The sequence below is a fragment of the Sitophilus oryzae genome, unplaced genomic scaffold, assembly GCF_002938485.1.
Source record: "Sitophilus oryzae breed Bouriz unplaced genomic scaffold, Soryzae_2.0 scaffold_1440_pilon_pilon, whole genome shotgun sequence".
Taxonomy (NCBI): Eukaryota; Metazoa; Arthropoda; class Insecta; order Coleoptera; family Curculionidae; genus Sitophilus; species Sitophilus oryzae.
Genome location: NW_022146105.1, coordinates 4,301,975 through 4,327,135, shown reverse-complemented (window position 1 = coordinate 4,327,135; position 25,161 = coordinate 4,301,975). Strand labels below are relative to the sequence as shown.

Sequence of the window (25,161 nt, the reverse complement as noted above, 5' to 3'; positions counted from 1 at the left end):
ATTACTGTTGTCGTAAGGCTGCAGTGGCCTATATTTTCTTATTCTACAGTTTTTAATTAGTAAATAACAGTAGTTTTAATTAATAAAATCGGTGACATAACGAAAATGGCCAATTTTCAGGACTTGGGAAAAAAGTCAAAAAAATTACAGTTTTTGGCTATTTTTACACTTCTTCAAAGGTCTTAGAAAGATAGTAATCATAGTCAGAAAATTATGAAAATTTCAGCATTTGTAGCAAGTTTTATGTAGATTCAGAATATACACACCTTTGTAAGCTTAGATCTTTTGGTTTTGTGAGAAAATTAATTTTTTGGACCCTTGTTTTGAACTATTTTTGATGATGGTTAAATCGTCTCCTACATCCATTACTGTTGTAAGGCTACAGTGGTTTATATTTTCTGATTCTGCGCCTTTTAATTAGTAAATAAAAGCAGTTTTAACAAAATCGGTGACATGACGAAAATTGCCAATTTTCATTTGCCAATTTGTACGGAAAAAAGTCGAAAAACTGATAATTTTTGGCTATTTTTTCCACATTTTTAAAGGGTTCAGTAACATAGCAAACATAGCCATAAAATTATGGTAATTTTAGCATTTATAGGAAATTTTATGTAGATTCCTCATATGCAATCATTGAAAGGCTTACCAGATTTGGTTTTGTGGCAAAATAGATTTTACGAACTCTTGTTTTCTGAACAATTTTTGATTATTGTTAAAATTTGGTCTACATACATATGCTCGTAAGGCTAAACTAAAATAGTCTAGATATATTTTCTTGTTCTTCTTATTTTGATTAGTTAATAACAAAAAATTTTGGGCTTTTTATACACTTTTTCAGGCCTTTTAGAGACACAGGCATAATCTTATAAAAATTTCAGTGTTTGTAGGAAATTTTATTTAGATTTGTGATATGCAAGCATGGAAAGGCTTACATGCTTTGGTTTTGTAAGAAAATACATTTTTTAAACTCTTGTTTTGAGGCGTTCTCTTCGATACAAATGTACTCATTTATATGTAAAGAAAAACAAAAACAAAAATAATTCTCTTTGATATTAATCAAAAGTTTTTTTAGGGGGGAGGTGGGGAATTGAAAATAAAAATATCCGGTATCCAACCCGTAGAGAAATTTAATAAAAGGACTTTTTTAATATGAAAATTAATATTTAGAAGTCTACCTTTTTAATCATTCACAGCCCCAGGAAACATCTTCGGATTTTTATTTTCATATTTTCTTGAAAACGCGATTCATTTGTAATAAGAGTAAATACAGGCATTCTTCGGATTATATTTCGTATTATATCCGACATTTTAATGGTTTTCTTGCGAAGAAAATTTGTCAGTTTTTATTATTTAGCATCCTCCTATAACAGCGGTTTTCCGAAATGTAGTCTAGAGATAATTAGAATAAAAAATAGGCAGAAAAAAAAACTGTCAATCCGTCTTCTGACATGGTATTTTGCCAAAATTCTGTTCCATCATGCATTTTTCTTCGAAATTAATTTATGAATAGGATTTAACGAAATTTTCATATTGTCTATCAAAGTCCCCTTCAAAACACATTAATATTTGATTGGCCAAATTAAATATGGGCACATAATTATTTATGAGAATGGATTTTTATTTCGGGAAAATCGATACGAGGAAAAAATCATTTTCCATTAGCATCAGCCTTTTCGATATGTTATTGCGTTGATTAAAAGTCAACATGATTATGCTAAACGTATTTAATATTCGCTATCGTCGAAATTTCTTTAAAATCAACGCTGCGACGCACGAAAAACAATGCCATCAAAAGCAGCCCAAGAAGAACCCTTAATTTCCTCCAAGGGTATAGGGGACGTCAAAATTATTTACAGGTTAACAGGAAAAATAAGGAAATAAATTAATGTTTTGGAAAGGGCAAATTATTATTATTATTTTTGATTTTTTTTGGTATGGCATTTTCAAAACCCTCGATAAAACTAGTAAATCCCTTCATAAAATTTTGAAAATTACAGTGTTTGTAGGACATTTTATGTACTTTTAGAAGATATAAATATATTAGGGCTTAAATGCTTTGGTTTTTTTATACAATCGAATTTGTTAAGCCTTGTTTTTGAGCTATTTTTGATGATTGTTAAAACGTCCCCTACATCTATTACTCTTCTGGTAATACTACAATGGCCTATATTTTCTTATTCTATGCCTTTTTACTAGAAAATAACAGAACTTTTAACAGAATCGGTGACATGACAAAAATCGCCGAGATAAAACCACTTTTAGCAAAAAATCAACATGTGTTTCTTGATAATTACCATCAGAGGCATCAGATAAACATATTAGAATAAAAATTCCCTGAAGAAAAGCAATAGAAACAATTTTACAAGACCTGGGGCATCACCTTCGTATACGATATGTATGGAGAAAAGTCGAATAATTAACCATTTTTGGCTATTTTTTACCCGTTTTTGTGGCTCTTAGAAAAATAGTCAACCCGGTCATAAAATTTTGAAGATTACAGTATTTGTAGGAAATTTTATATACTTTTAGAAAATATAATAATATTGGGTCTTAAAGGCTTTGGTTTTATTAGAAAATTGATTTTTTGAACCTTTGTTTTTGAGCGAATTTTGATGGTTAGTACTTTGCCTACATCAAAGACCGTAAACCAAAAGCCACAATGGCCCATATTTTTGAATTCTACGCCTTCTAGTTAGTAAATAACAGTAGTTTTATCAAAATCGGTGACTATGACCAAAATTGCCAATTTTCATGAGTACCCAGAAAAGTTGAAAAAATTTTGGCTATTTTTTACCCAATTTAGAGGCTCTTAGAAATAGAGTAAACCCGGCCATAAAATTTTGAAAATTACAGTGTTTGTAGGAAATTTTATGTAGATTTGGAACATATAAGCATTCAGAGGCTTAAGTTCTTTGTTTTTGTAATTAAATAGATTTTTCGAACCATTGGTTTTGAAGGATTTTTGGTGATTAAATGACGCTTACATCTAGTCCCATACTCCTTAAGACCAAACGGTCTGTATTTTCTTGTTTTACATCTTTTTATTAGTTATGCACTTTAGTTTCGTCAAAATCAACGACTGGGCGATCATTTTATAAGCATATAGGGAAGTTGAAAGGTTTAGTTACTTCGAGACCCTAAATATATTTTTTTTCTATGGTATCCTTATTATACGCACGGCATTGCCTAACAAGTATATTAAGGTAATAAATCAAAAAAAATTTTTTTTTATTCCTCTCTTCGCCGTTTATTGCGACATGACATTCAATACCCGAGAGAGAATATTTCACAGAGCAGAAATTTGCTCTTTTATTAGTTTTCGTTTTACCAGTTGTTTTGTCTAACTCCAGTTTTTAGACTCATTTACAAGGCAAAACTGATTTCGAAATGAAAAACGGACGCATTGGCTTTATTATTCTTTTTTTTAATACCGGACCAAGGAAACGCAGCTTGCCATGGAGAATTTTATCTCCGAATTTGATCTAATACCCCCAAATATAGGTGGAGTAGATCAAAATTTTATATTCTTTTTATGGAAATTGTTTTTTTTTTATATTCCATGCGTGACAGATACTAAAAAATATCTAATACTGGAAGTAGAACGAAAAAAATATATTTTTGGGAGACGTTGAAAAAAATGGAAAATGAAAATGAAGATTAACTAGGAAAAAAAACGTTTTTATTGTGTTTTCTGATATGTTGTGTATTAAATAAGATATATTATTTTGGAAATCACCCAAGGGTATTTCTTGTATGTCATTATCCTCAAAAAGGTCTTTTATTATTGGATTGTATTTTTTTCGAGGCATACCTATTTATTACAAAATAAAATTGTAATTTTTTATTAGGAGAAAGAAATAACATAATATAACAAAATAATTGATTCTACAATTTACTGAATCAGGTCTAACTAGTAGCCATGGGCGTAAAGTTTTGAAAATTTCACCATTTATCCTAAATTTTATGTAAGCATTGAGAGACTTAAAAGATTTTGTGAGAAAATAACCTTTCCAACTCATGTTTGTGAGCGAGGTAAGTTGTTTGTGAGTTGGGTAAGGCCAAAATGGTCTAGATTTTATTGTTCTGTGTCTCTTAATTAGTAAATAACAGCAATTTTATCAAGATTAGTGACTTGTACTAAATCTAGGAAGGAAAAAAGTGGAAAGATTGCAAATTTTTGCCTATTTTTTTATCCGTTCTTGAGGCTTTTAGAAATGTAGTAAACCCGGTCATAAAATTTTGAAAATTTCAGTGATTGTAGAAAATTCTATGTACTTTGAGATAATATAACAATATTCGGGCTTAAATGGCTTTGGTTTTATTAGAAAATTGATTTTTTGAACCCTTGTTTTTGATCAAATTTTGATGATGGTTAAAACTTCTCCTCCATCAAGGACTGTAAACCAAAGGCCACAATGGCCTATATTTTCGTGTTCTACGTCTTTAAATTAGTAAATAGCAGTACTTTTACCAAAATCGCCAATTTTCATGAGTGTATGCCTGAGTATGATATAAAAAGTCGAAAATTTTTTCATTTTTGGATATTTTTTACCCGTTTTTGAGGTTCTTAGAAAAAGAGTAAACTCGGTCATAAAATTTTGAAAATTACAGTGTTTGTAGGAAATTTTATGTACTTTCAGACAATATAACAATATTAAATGTTTTGGTTTTATTAGAAAATTGATTTTTTGAACCCTTGTTCTTGAACGAATCATGAGTGATGAGATATGTATATGAGTCGAAAATTAAACAATTTGAAAATTATATCCGAATAATTATTAAGGAAGGTATATTAGAGATTTTGCTTATATTAAACTTAGAAATAAACTTTGTAAAATGAGTAAAGAATAATTATTCTTCGTGAAACTAAAGATGATTAAAGCGTGCTTTCGAAAAGGTTGTAAAAAAATCAAACGTAAACAAAAAAGTGTAAACACTAAACTGTGAATTCTTCCATGCATTAACATCCTGTGTATGTAACTTTGATTTTTTACGATTAGTTGGCTTATTCTTGACATAATGAATTAACAGAAGTTCTATTTTTAAGTTCCAATTAGTAAACAAAAATCGGCAATTGCAGACGATCAATTTTTATTTTATTGCGTATCAACCAACATACCTACTTCAAACTTCGAGATTTTTCATTAAACTTTTTTAATGGGAAATATACAGTCCGTATGTGCCATGGAATGCATTTAATTTTTCGATGTTGGATAAAATAGTAGGAACAAACGGGACAAAAAGTTCATTAAACATACTTCACATTTCACGTTGGTATTTTAGATACAAAGTTCAAAATATTTCGAAACCAGTTAATTTAACTATAGAAAATTATGTATAAAATTAAAATTTGATTATTATTCCACGTGGAATTCATAAAATTCAATATATAATAATTATACTGTACGGGTTATTTGATTTAAACTAAACATAATATTAATAAATCTACTTGTTTTAATATTGTCAATTAATTAAAAATTCCGCTGCAGCATAATTTTATACTTTAAATTTTGTAATAATTACATTTTTAGAGTATATTTTTCAGGGTTGACAAAAATCATGATTTTCTCAAAGAAATCATGTTTTTAATTTAAATCAGACTTTTTGATTTTAATAGAAAATATTATTTAAATCGGATTTCCATATAATTAGGACTTATTCCCAATTAAAATCCTATCTTAAATGGCTAAATCTTCGTAACTCTGCCCAATACCGATAACATTAACAATTCTAAGTCATTTTTCCACATCGGTTACCAATATTATTCCTCAAAATAATCGTTGACAATGACAAAGTTGATTTTTTTTATTTTAAAAAAATCACTTTATTTAAATCATGCCAATGATATTTTTCAAACTAAATCCTTTTACAGACTTTGTTTCTGATCAGCTACTTTTTGAACACGAATGTTACTTTAAACCTCAAACAAAACTAAAAATTTTCTCCTTTGGTTATTTCTGAAAGAGATAACATTGCCATTTTCGACAAAGGAAAAGAAAAAACGGCCCATAACAAAGAAAAAATGTTATTCAAACTTTCAAAGTCAATATCAATTCAGTGGCGTCAGAGGGACAAACTGGAAGGATAAATTGGGTTTATAATAGCTTCTACACTGGGAAAAAGGCAAATATTTTCGGTGGAATAAAAGTATTTACTTAAAGGAAGTAGGACTCGATAATATAAGTACAAGATGAGTATTAGAAATTTTAAAAATACCTACGTTACGTACAGGGTTCGAAAAAACTGCTCATTTGATATTTTTACTCGTTTTTTTATATAAACATAGAGGCAATTTGATAAAACTGCTGTTTTTTACTAATTAAAAGGCGTAGAATAAGAGTAGGAGACGTTTTAACAATCATCAAAAAGAGTTTGAAACATGTGCCCAAAAAATTAATTTTCTCAGAAAACCAAGGTATCTAAGTATTTAAAGGTGTATATATTCTGAATCGACATAAAATTTCCTACAATTGCTGAAATTTTTATAATTTTATGACTAGGTTCTAGAGTTGGGATTTTGACCGTCAAAATCTTTTGTAGTCAATTGTCCAGTCAATTGACTGGTCAATTGACAAAGCACCAGTCAAATTCTTTCGTCATTTTAAAAAAATAAAAGTAGGAGAAATTACATTTATATGTATATTAGTGATTAAAAAATAGTAAACAAAAACTAAAGAATACAACAGAACGAAACATTACATTAAATGATAATTAAATTTAAAAGTTTTATATAAAATTTAATATTAATTTAAATCTAAAGCGTGGTCCACGCGGCAATTTATCGTACGATTTGTTTGCATTTGCATTATATTAAATGATACAAAAAAGACAGTAACCGAACAAGACTAATAATTTTTAAACAAATATAAAGCCATTCTGAGGTAGCGGAAAAAAGTGCATAATAGCAATAAAAAAATACTAATGAGTGGTGGTAGCACAGGCTAATCTAGACAACGGAATCTCATCTTCATCACAGTCCATCATTGAACTCATTGAGTCAACATTAAAACAGCAACTAACAATTCTTTCGCGTCGCGAGTTCTTTAGGCAAGTCAGTACCTGTTATTCGGTTTACGCCAATTAAAAGATTTTGACCTGACCAGGTCAAAATCTTTCCGGTCAAAATCTGTCAAAATCTCGGTCAATTGACCGCGGTCAATTGACCAAGCACAACTCTACTAGGTTCACTATGTTTCTAAGGCCTTTGAATAATAGCCAAAAATGGACATTTTTTCGAGTTTTTTCAATACACATATTATAGTCGTGAAAATTGTCCTGCGATTTTCGTCATGTCACCGATTCTGTTAAAACTGCTGTTATTTACTAATTAAAAGGCATATAATAAGAAAATATAGGCCATTGTAGTCTTACGAGAACAGTAATAGATGTAAGAGACGTCACATCCTCAAAAATAGCTCAAAAACAAGGGTTCAGAAACTCGATTTTCTGGGAAAACTAAAGTATTGAACCTCAAATAATTTTATGTTATCTAAAACTACAAGAAATTTTCTACAAACCCTGAAATTTTTGAAATGTTATGTCCAAGTTTACTGTTTGTCTCAGAGCCTTGAAAACAGAGAAAAAAAGGCCAACTTTTTTTCCATACACAGTCATGGTTTTAAATATTGAGATGTTCACTGTCCTGTTCTTTATTGTTAAACATACATTAGTAACAATTTGCAATAATTATTCTAACAGACAGCCAATAACACGTGTGGTTTTAGTAATTTTTTTATCAGTACAATAGTGAGCATAGCAAATAGTGAGCATAGTTCAATATAGGTGGAGTTTTACATAATATCGCAAAAATTATGAGGTCCTCTTTGACATATCTAGTATACATCTATTTTAGTCAAGAAGCACGTATCAAAAATAGACCAAAGAATATAGAATAGTCTTTATCTCTTTTGTCTTAAGTCAGAAATTTATTTTGATATTCCTTGTATCGAGATAAGTAATCGAGCTGAACTAAAAATGATAAAGGTATTAACATTTTTTTGTTATTGCCTTATTAAGTGATGTGTAATTATGTTTAATCTCAAAGTAAATTAATCTATAGCTTCCATATTAGCAACCTAGTAGGTATATTTAAATTTATTATAAAAATTGTTTTTGATATTTGTGGCAAATTTATTTGTTAATATAAAATGTTGAAAATAGGGGTGTGCCACAACTCTTATTTTCAATTTAGATTGGCCACTTTCATTTCTTTGCTAAGTAGTACACATATTAATTGTGGCTACATCAATTTTATATAGTTTCGATGTAGTTTTATTTAAAAAATACGATTTTCGCTATCTTGAAAGTGTATTAAAGAATGCACTTACTACAATTTTCACACAATGAATTTTGACGTGACGATAAGGTTATCTATGTACCTTCATTATCGTGGAGAGTTTGAAAGAATCCATTATTTTTAGCACACACGCTAGTTTGAGTCACATACTCCTTTTGTGTTGCGAAGATTTTACTTGTGCGATAAACCACTATTGTTAAAAAGATACCTTTCTATTTTTTATTTTTTTTGATATTATTTCAACGTGTAAGAAACTTTCTCAAGATTCCATTTTGTAAGTAAAATAATGGTTATAATATTTAAAATTATAATAAAAAAAAAAATTACTTCTTTATTATGTATTAATATTTTAAAAATTATATATCACCCTGTATAAGCGAAACGAATGCACTGAAAAAAGAAAGTATGAGGAGAAATTACGTGTGATTTTTTTATAACAAAACCTTACTTAGATTTTGTTAGAAACATTATTCTCCTAAGTCAGTAAATTGAAGAATAATTTTCAACGTGGCCGAATTAATAGTACCAGATTACAGTACCATTCCATGAGTTATAATTATATTTCCATTCCATTACATATATTAATTACCATATTAAATCAGTATTAATTGATTTTTTTTGACAATATTTCAGAAAAATTATAATCGGAAATATTCGTAGTCTGTGTAGTTAACTTTTCGTTTTTGAAAGAGACAGAACTTTTTATAGTAAAGCAATCCAACAATTTTTTTTCTTCTCGATTAACTGTTCTTGCAAGTAGAAATTTGCGCAGAAAAAATACAATACCGTTATAAGAATACGATTTCTGGGAGATTAAGCAGATTGCTGTCAAATTTAGCTAGTTCTTTAATGTTCAGTTGAGAAATTTGTACTGGAAATGGTAGAAGCTGAAGTTACAGATTTGAAGTTGTTGGGTTGACTTGTTGGTAATAGTTCGACCATTGGAGCTACATTAAATGAAAATCGAATGTTAATTCAAGTTAACCTTTTGCTGCCGCTGAACGGACCGGTAAGAGTCGCGAGCTACGTTGCCGTTGTTATTTCGTTTTCCTAGACTCCACAGAACACAAGAACTACAATAAATTCTACAAATCTTAATCCTACAGATATATAATTCTGTTTCTGTTGCTATTAGATTAGTAGATAATTAAAGCCAGCTTTAATTTCTTGTATTTTACATTACTTGAGCAAACGACTGCGTGCATTTTTGCTCCAGTAATTGAGAATGGGGATAAGCTTCTTCTGAGAACAAGATCAAACGATATAACTCTTTCTGTTATCGTAGAGACTATTAAAGCCTTTCATTTCCTGTATTTTGCATTATTTGAGCAAAAGACTGCATGAAATTTGGCCCCAATTACTGAGGATGGGGCTAAGTTTCTTCTGAGAATAAGAGGAAGCCAACTTAGGACCATTATAGAAGTCTCTGGACTCTCGAACATATATATATATATAATTCTGTTTCTGTAATTGTAGAGATGAAGCGTTTTTAGGACCATTATAGGAGTCTCTGGACGTTGGAACATACATATAATTCTGTCTCTGTTATTGTGGATACTATTACAGCCTCTTATTTCCTATATTTTGCATTATACGAGGTAAAGACTGTGCATTTTTATTTCAGTGATTAAGAATGGGACTAAGCTTCTTCTGAGCATAAGATAAAGCGTTCTTGGGACCATTATAGGAGTCTCTGAACGTTGGAACATACATATAACTCTGTCTCTGTTATTGTAGATACTATTACAGCCTCTTATTTCCTATATTTTGCATTATACGAGGTAAATACTGTGTGCATTTTTATTCCATTGATTAAGAATCGGTCTAAGCTTCTTCTGAGAATAAGATGAAGCGTTCTTGGGACGATTATAGGAGTCTCTGGACGTTGGAACATACATACACACTGTCTCTGTTATTGTAGATAATATTACAGCCTCTTATTTCCCATATTTTGCATTTTTCGAGGTAAAGACTGTGTGCATTTTTATTTCAGTGATTAAGAATGGGACTAAGCTTCTTCTGAGCATAAGATAAAGCGTTCTTGGGACCATTATAGGAGTCTCTGGACGTTGGAACATACATATAACTCTGTCTCTGTTATTGTAGATACTATTACAGCCTCTTATTTTCTGTATTTTACATTATACTTGAACAAAATACTACATGTAAGGGTTAAGTTTGGTGTAAGAATAAGATGAAGCGTTTTTGGGATCATATAGTAGTCTCAGGATACTGGTAGTTTAGTATCATGTACAAAATAAGACTATTTGAGGAGATTTGGATGTATTTTGTATTGACCACGATGACTTGACAATATGTTTAGCTTAAATAGGACCCCTGGCCACAGACACCTCTTACCTAAAGCACATTAGGCGTAGGAGGTAGATCTTAAGGTCTAAGTTGTGCCTCAAAAAAGCTTACCAGCGCTTATTCTGCCGAGAGCAGGGCTAGATTTTAATTTTTCAGCAAAAATTTACTGGATCTGTAAGGGGGTAGACTGAGGTATGGGGGAGGAACTAAGCTACTATAGCATGAGATCAATTCTTAGTTTAAAAATGTATCGATTAAAGGTATTTGGAGAGGGAGTTACAAGTTTTTGTTTCCATAATATAATTGCAGATTTTGAGCGAAGAAGTAAATTTTGAAAAGTTGGTAAATTTTTTTGTGCAGTGTCTGTTACGCTTTAAGGAGCAGTCTGCGGTTTTTTGTAGGTAGCTGAAATTGTATCTGCTGTTAGTGGTTCGGCATTCGTAAGCAAGGCTTAAGTACGGCGGCTCGCGAATAGAAGTTCGAGACTAGGCAACGTGGCCGGCGATCGGAGCGCGAGGCCGTCGAAGTGCAACGTTGTCGCCAGGCCGAACGGAGACCGGCTCGCGCATGCGCCCTCTCTCGCCGATCATATGCAATGTGGTTAGTTGCGATCAGGGGGGTGACAGTGAAATAGGAAAATTGGAAACAGTCATTAGTGTCATTCCTGTCATTCTCCTCACGACAAGTATGGCCGCCTAGACAAGGACAGCATTGTTTTTGTCTAACTATTGTCTAACTTCACAGTTTAGAATTGACAGATCTCAGTTTCAGAGACAACTTCAGATTTGTTCTAGAACAAATTCGAAAATATTCGACGCCATTTTAATTCATTCCGTTTAGTTTCGTTTTGGAAGTTCAATTTAATATTTCGGCTGAAATTTATAAATATAATGGTAATAAAGTATATATAATATATATTACATAAGAATCCTGGAGAAAATGACGTTTCTGCAGTAGTAGGTATGTCCCATGTATATCAAAAATAGGTAGTAAATAAACACTGTTTTTACATTTTTTAGATGCAAGAAAATGGTGTTATAATCTCTTTGATCGGCGATTTTTTTGAAAATGGAAACAATTTACAGCAAGGTAAGATCATTTTTAACTATAGCCAACATTAGTTATCTCCAGTATGTGCGATTTATTGTCAATAAAGCAATAAATCGGACTGATAATCTGATTATGTTATCCGACTAAAAGTCTCTTTTTGCATCTTTTTGATTTATAAGCCAGGTTCTTTGGGAATAATGGACGCTTTTTTTAAACAGTTTATTTATATTTTATACCTATTGATATTTTTACATTGTTAATTTTTGTATAAAAAAATTGTTTTTCTGTTTTCAGGTTTTTGTATAAGGCTCCCGTTTTCATGTTCCTGTGTCCGTTTTCTGTCCTTGAAGTTTGCGAATGCGTGTGTTTATTTACAAATTACTGTAAGTCATGCTTATACCTTAACTAATTTACGTTAAAAGTACATATAATTAACTAATTGGTATTGAAACAATACAATCCTCTATATTTTTATATTTATTTAGTCACGTTGTTCCATATTTCAAATAAATATATGTGAATAAATAATTTTTTGGTTTTATTTATGAAAAGAAAAAATACAAAATACAACTAAAAGAGGACCCGCCATTGAATAACCGGAAACGGAAATGAGAATTAAGCCATCATCTCCTTATCATGTCAACCTGTCAATTGGAAAATTAGTTCTCCAGACGACAACGAAGGCTTTCGGTGGCGTATCGTGTTTCCACGATTTAACACAGAGTTGACACTTCTTTCTAGTTAATTATTTTATGGTTGCGATGGCTGGCAATAGATCCAGTCAGTCAGTTCTCGATCTTTCTGCAGGGACGTTGAAGCGCGTTCGTGTCTGGTGGCTCGCGACTGTCCCCAGTCTGCCTTCGAAGGGAGGCATTTAGATGAAGAGCGGAGAGAGAGAACCGAAAGAGCCAGCGATGACAAGATGAGCCTGAAGCCGACCGAGGTCCAGCAAGAATCTGGAAGCGTAGACAAAATGTATCGCCGCATGACAGTGGCAGCGGACTTAAAAAACTCTTCGCTGAGGCCTCTGGTTAATATCGATGCCGACAACTACATGCTTCGCGTAATTGGAAGACCGGTGTCCCTGCAAATAGACCTGGAGGCCACTCTGGAAGAGGGAGCAGCCGAACCGGCAGCCGCTTCCTCCTCGGAGTTGAACCAGCTCGAAGGGGCTACTGCTCTCGTCGAAGAACCTCCTAATTCCTCCAGCAATACTGATTTCTTTTGGGGGCTCAATTTGGAACCGTCGCCTATTTTGACAACGTCCAAAATAGTTGGTTGCGCTCGCGTTTTTTCCTTCCACCACATTCTTTGCTCCTGCGAGTTGTCCTGTTGCTGTAATTGCGGCACTTCTTGTTCCACAGATTGCCATGCCTGCTTCCACAACTACTGCGCCCGCTTCTTCAACAGCTACGTTTGCCAGAGAGATCCAGAAGCCCTACCATCGGTCACACTCAGCTACGACAAAGTAAGTTCGCCTTTGCATGCTTCTTTTTGCTCTTTATTACCATACCGATAACGAATTTTTTCCATCTGAAAAAAACCTGTTTTTCCACATGTTTCACCCCTTTTTGGAGCTTACCGGTATTTTTAATTTGCCGGTAGACTCCAAAATATCTTGAACCGCTCGCTTTTTCAGAAATCTCGCCTTTATAACGTACAGGCAATTCAATAAAGTTTATTTCTTCAACCAGGTTTAAATTATTGAACATTCCTTGGTAGAAAGAAGATAACCGTTTTCGATCCTTCTTCATACATTAATGCAGCTTTTAGATGATTCCCCAATTCCAATTAGCTATTATCTACCTACATAGAACATTAAAAATGTCTAAATTACAATGCTTTTCAGATAAAATGTTAACACTAGACTAGTATGATAGGTATATAACAGCCCTTTGTTCTGAACTACCTAGCTTTTATGCATGAAGGATATTCTTAATTCCTCGTTTTATACATCTTCTGAATTCAAGTTCGGAAAAAAAAACGTTTTCTGAAATATTTTATCTATAGATAATAAATCACAGCTAACAGAAGGATTAAATATTCTACATCAGTAAAGCTTATAGAACCTGTTTTTGGCTACTTGTCTTTACCATCCTCCAGTTCTTCGATTTTTTTTAGTACTGGTGGATATAGCGTTTCTCTGCTGCTAGTCTACGTACTATTTTAACAGAAATATTGCTATAAATCGTTTAATACATATGAAAATTTAGTCCTTTACTCAAAATATAGGTACTCTCTTTGTTTTAATTTTCAAACCTTTCACGAAAATTTGTTGCTGGACAGATTTATGAAATTCAAATTTATGTTAATAACGATCCCCTTGTTAAGAAGGGTTAAAAATGATGTTATTCTATTAGAAACAGGTTGTTGAATAGAAGACAAATTATTCATATTGTAGAAGATAGGTAAGGGAAATACATTTATTGGTGTAAAACTTCAATTGAATTGGCCCAATTTTTTTTTGCTTTATTTATTGTACAGAATCTGTTTAAAAATGTATATCATGCGGATACTATTATATTTGACCGCTGATTTGAATTATGTGTCTTTTTTTATGTATAATATAGGTATATGTTTTCTATCTTCACCTACTTTATATTAAATGGAGAACTTAATATTCTCTTTATTCCTTGAAATTTAAGTGAAATATTTGATGATAAAAACAAAGACTATGATCATTTTCTTTTGCCCCCTCTAAATATAGAATTTACCTACAATTTTTTCCCATTAAAGGACCTTAATAGAAGCCTCATAAAATATACGAAGAGTTTATTCTTGTAAAACTAATATACAAGAAGTTTCATTGCTGTTTTAGTACTTAAAATTCATATAATATTCTTCCCCTTTTAGAGTCAAACTTTCCTTTTGTCTTTACCTCTCTGGAAGAGGAATCTCAATGTAATACTCATTCAAAATTCAAAGAATAATATTATGCTGGACGTTCATTCAGTTTAGAAGTTTTCAAATAATTAACAATTTAACATTAAAATGATGCACAAAAAATATATACAAGAATTTTTTAGATCTTTTATTGAATAAAAGAAGAAAATGTAGGAAGCTTCATATATTTCCAAGAGATATTATTTTCTTGTGAGCCAGTTCCAAAAAAGATAGGTTTTTACGTTGCTTTATAAGGCATTTCCTTCATAATTAAGTTTTTCGTTTACGTTATTATTAATAATTAATGTTAATTAAGATTTATTTTCCCAGTGGCATATATAGCAAATATTTTATTATTTTAATTGGCATCTAGTTACGATTGAATGGAATAACGATGTTACTGTAATTAGAAAAAGTTACATTGGCAACGTTAAAAGTTGTTATATTTTTTTCCAAAAGTTTTCTTGTTAAGCACGCTTAATTTTTTTTAATATCAAAGAGAGGAACATTTTGATTTATGTACTTGCATATATATATATTCATAAATAGATAGGTCTTTTGTGTGTTTATGAAGCATTTCCTTTGTAATTTGTTTTTATTCGGGTCATTATTATTAGTAACTTACAATTAATCAGGACCATTAAAGCCACTGGGGTTCTGTGTGTATTAAAGGGCGATATCACACTTAAAACAATACAAATTTAAGCCGTATTCTTTTTTAAAACACGTAATAAAAAAATAATCTCCTGTTTTTTTTTCTCCCTCTTTGATAAAAACCGGTATACAATAAAAACGGTTCGAAAAAATCATTCTCTTTAAATAACCTTGTGAAAAAAATATTTGGCTACATTTCTTTTTATTAGAATTTTATTTTTAAAAGACCCCAGTTCCAAAAAAAATTACAAAAAAAGGATGGTATCCAGGAGACTTGGAAAAAATATTTGGAATTTTTTTTGCCTTTTTTATTCAGATAATTTTCTCATAAAATTCGGAATTTATTTTGGGCCAATAAGCCCAACATTTTTTTTTATTATGGGTGCAATTTTATTTGAAAATATTGGACGAAAACAGTATATATTAAAGTTGATATAAGCCTTAATATTAAATAAATTTTTTTTGACCAGCCTTACCGAATGAATTTCAAGTAAAATGTCAAAAAATAAAATAAATGAGATAGGAATATAACCTAGTTAAGGCTTTGGAAAAAAAGGCTGACGTTTAACTCAAATTGATGGATTTGATATACAAACAGATTGGCTAGGCTATTGATTGATTAGAAGTATATCATTGATAAGGTTATTTAATTGTGTTAATGTACCGCAAATGAATAAAAATTATGTAGGTTATAAAATTTAATTAAAAAAATTATAAATATTGTATGGATTATTGAGAATCCCTCAAGTTTGCTTTATAATTTTTTTTTGAGCATATATTTATCAATTTTTAATATCAAAATTGATGTTAATTACTGGTAAACGTCTAAAATAGATGAGTATCAAGCATAGTTCTTTAAATTTTGAATGAAAGTGCATTGACATTTTTGTTCCAGAGAAGTAGAAACAAAAGAAGAGTTTGAAGCTAAAAAAGGAAGAAAGTTTTATATATTGTGTTCTAGTGAACCGATTTTGATGATTTTTTAAGCAATTTCTAGCTAAGTTATTTGACTTGTTAGTATCTCTTTCTAAATTAAAAATGGAAGTTGCTATCTGTCAATTATACGAGGGAAAACAAAATGTTGATATTTTGGTGAAAGTTCCAAACACCCTGTGGAGTACGTTAACATAGCAAGGGATTTAAGAATTATTTTATCATCTAGGTGCATTTTTTCTCGATAGCTTGTTTTTTGACTCACATCGATCGTTTTTTTTTGGGAGATATTCGCTTTTGGAGAAGACACTAACATTTTTCGTGTTTTTTAAATTAAAACCATGCCTTTGCTTTTGGTCCTAGTCAACAGACGTATAAAATAGTGTTAAAATGTGTTTTTGAAAATCATATTATTATTGTCTGCTCCACTGTTAACTAGCAGATAAGTTTTAAGTCCAAAAGTAGATCTCTACCATGATGAACTAAGGCAGCAATAGCCGATGTTTCAGAATTTAAAACCATCTCTACTAGAGTAAACGTCAATAAACAATAATAATATGACTTTTCAATGACAGTGACATTACAAAAACAATAAACACTATTTTAGAAGTGTGCTTGCTGATGGGGACCCAAAATCAATGTTAAATTTGCTGTAACTCGTTACTGTCTTATTCAAAAACGAACATCTCCAATAAAAATAAAGCTATTGAGATGAATAAAAAAACAATCTATCGAGAAAGGATGTACCGAGTTGATAAAATAATTTTTAAATTCCTTGCTTTGTCAATTTATTCCACAGGGTGTTTCAAACGTTCAACAAAATACCAACATTTTGTTTTCCCTCGTATAATTGACAGACGGAAACGTTAATTTTTAATCTAGAAAGAAACACTAAAAAGTCAAATAATTTAGTTAATTACTGCTTAAAAAAGTATCAAAATCGGCCATCTAGAATAAAATATATTAATCTTTAAAATAGATCAAAATTTTAAGGTGCCCGTTTTTCGAGTGTATGTTAGTTTTACAAGAATATTTTGTCTAGTTTACGTGTGAGACTTTTACTCATTTTCTAGGATATTTCTCACTTGATAACGATCACTTATACATCTGACGGAAACGTGTAAGATTTTCTTATATCCAGTTTTTTTTATGAAGAAAATGATGAGCTCTTTCAAAAAATTGATGTACCAATAAATGGAATCGAATCAAGATGACTTAGGCGTGCTTTTCCTTTTATTTGATATTTTTTTCAAAAGAAAATTGTTTTTTTGTATATTTTATTGGATGTCGTCCCATACCACAGGGTGGAAATACAATAATTCTCCCCTGAAGCGTGAAAATAAGGCGTCCAATCGATATACGTATACTGTACGATGAAAAACTAATTTCAAAAGCCAGTGCGACGCTTTTTTATCATACAATATTTTTAAAAAGTATTAAAGGTTATTTTATTAACAGAAATAATACAATTTTCAACTAGATTAATGAGTTTTTGCTATTTCCTACAATTTTTTTAAGCATCGTATATTTCCAAAGCAATTTGTACTGGAAGAATTCAAGACCTTTTAATGATATTTTTTTATTGGGAACATAAGGTCAAATGAAAACTTTGCCGTAATCATAATTTTTAATTTATTCTGCGTCGTAATAAAAAAAAACTGAGCTCGACTTGGTAGATGATGAAGTGCACAAAATGTTACAAAATTGCCGTGTGCTAAATTCTAGAGCTTATTTTATTGAGATGGGTCTATAATATTTGTGAAATTCATACATCACCTGTCTGTAGTTTTTGTAGTACCTGATTAATTTTTTTGAACGTACCAGGAATTGTAATGTAGCATTTTTTATCGTTCAATTATATTTGAAACCCACTCTGCTAGGCTAGATCAAATAGACAAGTTAGAAATAGTAATTTTAAAGCAATTCAGGCCACCAATTGCTTAAACGAACTAATAAAATACCATTGCGGTTCGAGATTTGATTAATAATTATTTACCGAAAATTCAGCTCTATAAAATAGACTGTTTTCTCTCTCTTAGTTCAAAAATTTAGAGCTTAAAAGCGTAAATTTAAAGTATTTTTATCTAATTAGAAGATATGGGCTGTGTTGAGTTAACTAAAATTTACAGGATCTCTTAATTGAGTGCTAATATATGTGAGTGTTAACTGGGTACATAATTTAAAAAAAAAATTAAGAAACTGAAATTTCATAGGAATATTTTATTTTAATTAGAAAACTTGATCTGTATCTTTTCAAGTTGTCATATTTTTATATTTAATAAAGATGGAAAACTTGTCAGAGGATGTACTTATCGCAGTAATTAAAGATTTTGAGATTATATTATTCTTCTCAAGTTAGTTTTAGATTCGATAACAAAAAGATAAATAGCAAAGTGCATTAAATTAATATTTTCTGTATATTTCATTAAACCTTTTGAGTGATCAAAAAGAATTTCTAAAAAAAAGTAGCTAAAACGTTTTTTTTTCTTCAATTTGGATGTTTGAGTTAAAAAAATGCTGGATTTTTGACAAACACTGACAATCCATATACAGGGTAGTCCGAATTGTATTCGGGAAACGTATTCTACAGATAAAAATAAGTAAAATAGTTCGTATAAATGTATGTTCTAAAATGCTTCGTTTCGGAGATACAGGGTGTAGAAGTTTCATTTTTATTTCGGTCTTTTCCAAATAATGTTCGAACTAACGTCGACATTTGGATGAAAATTTGTGTCGGAGTGTTTTTTGACATGAGAAATTTGATTTCGATATCAATATGAATCCTAATTGTAGGGGGCGCCACCGAAATGTTTTTAACCGATTTGAAGAGTAATAACTTTTTGTCCGGACCTATATAAAACTAAGTGTATATAGAAAAATGTACATTTCCATCATACATGCCATTATTGACAAAAAATAAATGTATTTACTAGATAGTTATTTGACTGAAATGGTAAATTTGGGAATAACTTTTTATTTTTTTAAACTATTCATGAATTTTTCTAGAAAAAAATACGATAAAACAGTTGACCGACAGCGATTTTGACCAAATCAATTTTTTTTACATAAAAATTGACGGAAATGTATATTTTTTCACTCAGTAGTTCAGTACAGGTACGGACGAAAAGTTATAACTTTTTCAACCAGTTAAAAAATATGTCGGTGGCGCCCCCTATCAAATTTCTAATGTAAAAAACACCCAGACAGTAATGTTCATCCAGATATCGACGTTAGTTCAGATATTATTTGGAAAAGACTAAAATAAAAATGAAACTTCTACACCCTGTATCTCCCAAATGAACCATTTTAAGACATAAATTTATACGAACTTTTTTACTTAAAACATATTTCTCGAATATAATTCGGACCACTCTGTATACTGTTTATAGTGACATCTTATAGGTGTCACTGGAGACTTTTTTAATATGATTGTTTAGGTTATGCCACAAATTCAGCTTTTATGGGGCTTTTTATTTATTAGGTATTTTATGTTAGTGCCAATAAAATATTTATTTCCTGAAATTTATATTGTTTTACCGTATAGTCACTTTACTTTTCAATGTGTTTGTTTTTGATCTTAACATTTTCTATATTAACACCAACACAGCTGGAATATTCTAGATAAAAAAATTCAAGTCTCAATATTGAATTAATTCAGTCCATACGATATTTGTAAATTGCAAAATGGTAATAAACTTGTGCTCACGATTTATTATGTGGAATTACCAATATCTTGCAACGCGTTTTATGAGTTGGGTTGATATTAAAACAGAAATTTTCATTTCCAAGAAACGTCAAGCGTTTACGACTGAACTGTCAAAAATTTGAATCCGGCCAGACTGAATATTTAATTCGTCTAAACGTTTTCATAGTAAAGATAGATTGTTTCGTTTAAAATAAGGAAACTAGCAAGTAGCCTGGTGAATTAATTGCTCTGATAAGGCACATATTTTTAAATAAATTATCCAGGCAGTTATATTAATACATGTGATATTAGACATTAATGCAGAAAAAAACGTATGGAGAGTGAAATAGAACTGGTTTTTCCTTTTCTAGCATCAACACGTGTGTTATTTATTTTACTTTTTTACATGAAATTATTTTATTTTCACGATTTCATTTTATTGCAAGAATATCTACTTCTTTTGAATTACAACATTTAAAAATTCACTATACTATTTAATACTGTTTTTTTTTTTCTCTCAATTATATTTCTGTATGACGTGCCAGAGCACCGATGTAAATGCGCTTCCAAGGTTTCTATTATGCCGTTTTTCTTTGTCCCCTCATTGTGTTGACAAGATCCTGATCAAAAGAAGCATAGTTTTTGTCCGATCTTGTGTGTAGGGTTAGGGACTCGAAAAAACTGCGTCGCAAGGGTTCTGAACTCCACCACACCCGGGCTTAACAAAAGAAATTAAATCCTTTGAATCAAGGACGTCTTTTTTTAAATAAATTACACGATTTAACTCATTTATTGTGTGGTGTTGTAGCTGTGGAGCTGTCCTCGTCCTATTAGAACATAATGGAACCCGAAAAAATATACAAAATATATTTATTTATATTTAAAGGGTCCTTTAATTTTTGCTCGCTACGCCCCTGCGTTACAATCAACAGGTAACGGTCATTATTAACACGTCAGTTTACCTAATGACAGTAAAAAATATGTCAACGATTTGATAAGGATAATTACAGCTTATTGGTTCGTATTATTATTGTATAGCGTGATTTTTAATTATTGTTCCTTGAAACTATTGGAGCATCAATGGTTTAAGTGAAGCATTTGCTAAAAAATGGCATTTATAGGTGCCAGTTCAGGCTTTTTTATTTATGGGAAACCAACCTAAATTGTATTTTTCGAGTATACCGTCTCACAGTAACTTTTGAAATTGTGATCAAAGGTTACTATGACGTCGTTTTTTTTTAAATATAAAATTTGATTGTAAAAGGAATAATAACAGGTATATAAAAATTATGTGAATACTGCTCTGGGGTAGGGCAACAAAAAAGGACAGGATATTACGTTTTTTTGTGGGTAATTTACTATTGGAAAGTTAGCATTATGGTTTTGTTTTCGAACTAGTAATAGATGAATTTTCTAACCGATTAGCTTTCTTATTTAATGATTTATTATTTTATGGGCGATTTGAATTCAGGATGTAATTTGGAATGGGCTAAGGGGATACGACGAGCTCCGTTCACTCTTGGTATTATAAATTATTACAGTTTTTCTATTTTTAATATTCTGTTGGCAGCGGTATTACATTAAATATTATTTTAGAATATCTTTGTGAGTTAATACTTCGTTCGAATTTGCTACAGCGTTTCGTTAGGGATAAGAAAATATTATTTTCCACGAAATAGCTCGACTTTAAACTTAATTTTATTTATACGTGCACAGGAATGATCCTACTAAATTAATTAGGAGATTTTAAATGCTAAGGTGACGACACACTGAGATTCTTCATGAGATCTTCGGAACTATTTAGATTTTTTTCTCATATTTTGCATAGCGATCTGAATAGTCGCGATACTTGGGGCTATTTTCATATCGAACCTTGAAGACTTTAGATTTTGCTCCCTTGCCAATGCGCACTATTTTTTATGCACTCGAATCTGTTCACCACAGTTTCTCGGTATTATAAAACTAAAAAACAACGTGCTTGAATTTTTCTATAGGTTAGGTCTCTTTTTTGTAGCTTTATGTTGGTAATTCTGTCAAAATTAACTAAAAAAATTCTTGTGACAAATCTATCTTATGTAATATTTTTGCCTATAACTTCTGTTGCACAACAGTTTTTTCGGTATTATAAAACTAAAAAACAACGTGCTTGAATTTCGCTATAGGTTAGGTCTTTTTCTGTTGGTAATTCTGAACCAAAGTCAACTTATGAAGAACAACGTGCTTGAATTTTTAGATGGGTTAGGTCTCTTTCTGTAGCCTTCTGTAAATCCTTCTGAGCCCAAGTTAACCAAAGAATACTTTTAGCAGCTCCCATAATATGTAATATTGTTCTATTGTCTATAACGTCTATTACATAACAGTTTTTTCGGTATTATAAAACTAAAAAACAACGTGCTTGAATTTTTCTGTAGGTTAGGTCTCTTTTTTGCAGCTTTATGGTGGTAATTCTGTCAAAATTAACTAAAAAAATTCTTCTGACAAGTCTGTCTTATGTAATATTTTTGCCTATAACTTCTGTTGCACAACAGTTTTTTCGGTATTATAAAACTAAAAAACAACGTGCTTGAATTTTGCTATAGGTTAGATCTCTTTCTGTTGGTAATTCTGAACCAAAGTCAACTTATGAAAAACAACGTGCTTCAATTATTAGATAGGTTAGGTCTCTTTCTGTAGCCTTCTGTAAATCCTTCTGAGCCCAAGTTAACTAAAGAATACTTTTAGCAGCTCCCATAATATGTAATATTGTTCTATTGTCTATAACGTCTATTACATAACAGTTTTTTCGGTATTATAAAACTAAAAAACAACGTGCTTGAATTTTTCTGTAGGTTAGGTCTCTTTTTTGCAGCTTTATGTTGGTAATTCTGTCAAAATTAACTAAAAAAATTCTTCTGACAAGTCTGTCTTATGTAATATTTTTGCCTATAACTTCTGTTGCACGACAGTTTTTTCGGTATTATAAAACTAAAAAACAACGTGCTTGAATTTTACTATAGGTTAGGTCTCTTTCTGTTGGTAATTCTGAACCAAAGTGATCTTATGAAAAACAACGTGCTTCAATTTTTAGATAGGTTAGGTCTCTTTCTGTAGCCTTCTGTAAATCCTTCTGAGACCTAGTTAACTAAAGAATACTTTTAGCAAGTCCATAGTATGTAATATTGTTCTATTGTCTATAACGTCTGTTACATAACAGTTTTTTCGGTATTATAAAACTAAAAAACAACGTGCTTGAATTTTGCTGTAGGTTAGGTCTCTTTCTGTAGCCTTCTGTAAATCCTTCTGAGACCAAGTTAACTAAAGAATACTTTTAGCAAGTCCATAGTATGTAATGTTGTTCTATTGTCTATAACGTCTATTACATAACAGTTTTTTCGGTATTATAAAGCTAAAAAACAACGTGCTTGAATTTTGCTGTAGGTTAGGTCTCTTTCTGTAGCCTTCTGTAAATCCTTCTGAGACCAAGTTAACTAAAGAATACTTTTAGCAAGTCCATAGTATGTAATATTGTTCTACTGTCTATAACGTCTGTTACATAACAGTTTTTTCGGTATTATAAAACTAAAAAACAACGTGCTTGAATTTTGCTGTAGGTTAGGTCTCTTTCTGTAGCCTTCTGTAAATCCTTCTGAGACCAAGTTAACTAAAGAATACTTTTAGCAAGTCCATAGTATGTAATATTGTTCTATTGTCTATAACGTCTATTACATAACAGTGTGTTTTTTCGGTATGATAAAACTAAAAAACAACGTGCTTGAATTTTTCTATAGGTTATGTTTCTTTCTGCTGATGGTAATTCTGAACCAAAATCAACTTAAGAATTCTTTTGGCAAGTCCATATTATGTAATATTGCCTATTTTTCTATATCTGTTGTTACACAACATTTAAGGTATTATAAAACTAAAAATCCACGTGATTGAGTTTATAGATAGGTTAGGTCTCTTTCTGGAGCCTTCTGTAAATATTTCTTAGCCCAAGTTAACTAAAGAATTATTTTAACGAGTCTATATTATGTAATATTGTTCTCTTATCTATAACTACTGTTACACAATAGTTTTTTCGGTATTATTAAACTAAAAAACAGCGTGCTTGAATTGTTCTATAGGGTAGGTATGTTTATGTAGCTTCCTGTTGTTAATTCTGGACCAGAGTCAACTTAAGAATTCTTTTGGCAACTCCATATTATGTAACATTGCCTTTTTGTCTATTTTTTGTTACACAACAGTTAGTATTACAAAACTAAAAACTACGTGCTTGAATTTATCTATGGTCTCTTTTCTCTGTGGCGTTTTGTTGATGCTTCTGAGCCCAAGCCGAAACTAAAGAATTCTTTTGGCCCGTCCATGTTATATAATATTTCAGACATGGAGAATTACGCAGTTTGAAAGCCCATTCTTGACCTTGACCTTGATGGGGGGACCGCCATATCACTCTATCGTTTCACGTTAGCCTGAATATAAAACAAAATCCTCCACTTCCTAACTTCGTTAATCCTTTGCGCTTTTTTATGTTTCTTTTTGGTTCTTCGCGTTAATTTCGCTTGATTGCATTTCTGTCCTCTTTCTCTTATTTTCTTGTCGTGCTTATTTTTCGGGTAAAAATTAAAATATTTTTCCGAATCACCATCAAGAAAAAATCTGGTAATATTCATATTGATTAAATCATGTAGCCGAATAGCAACTAGTGTTGTACAATCTCAAATATTTACACAAAGTAATATGTATATCAAGTGTGAATTGGTTTTTGCCGGTATAAATATAACAAGCTTATATAAAAAAAGCAAAGTTTGTTCTAAAAATATTTCCAATTTTTCAGCTCGCAGCTTCATTCAATACAAAGTACAAATTTTTGCAGTGCTTTTGTAGCGGAATAGAAAACCATAAAGTTTATTTATATATGAATGTTTTAGTACTGGGCTATAAATATTTTGTGGAAACCTTTTTTTAATCAACATTTTTCATTCGATTCCTCATAATTTTCCGAGGATTAAGTTTTTACAATTCGTTTAACTTTTTATCGAGTTTTTACACATAATAAGATGTCAAGCCAATCCAAAATATCTCCTTTGATCCTATAACATCGAATTATACAGGGTGGTCCGAATTGTATTCGGAAAACTTCGGCAGTACAGATAAAAATAGTAAAAAAAGTTCATACAAATTTATGTCCTAAAATACTTGGTATTTGGGTGTGTTTTGACTTTGAGAAATTCGACTACGATGTCACTATGACTCCTGCTTGTAGGGGGCTCCACCTACATATTTTTTAGCTGTTTTGAAAATTTATAACTTTTCCTCCGTACCTGTATTACCCCCTCCCCTACTGAGTGAAAAATTATACATTTCCGTCATT

At 30.9% G+C, this 25,161-nt stretch overlaps 1 protein-coding gene across 2 annotated transcripts in view; it reads left to right on the top strand.

Annotated features, from left to right (window-relative positions):
- The window catches only part of LOC115876841 (phosphatidylinositol 3-kinase regulatory subunit gamma), a 68,733-nt gene that overhangs the window by 21,210 nt on the left and 22,362 nt on the right, over window positions 1-25,161 (top strand). Inside the window, exon 5 of one of the 2 annotated variants that reach the window (XM_030892828.1) lies at window positions 13,021-13,124. In XM_030892828.1, coding sequence (XP_030748688.1) covers window positions 13,021-13,124 — 104 coding nt within the window. Of the gene's footprint in view, window positions 1-12,433; window positions 13,125-25,161 lie in introns of those variants that run through there. The other variant, XM_030892829.1, reaches the window with a different exon arrangement.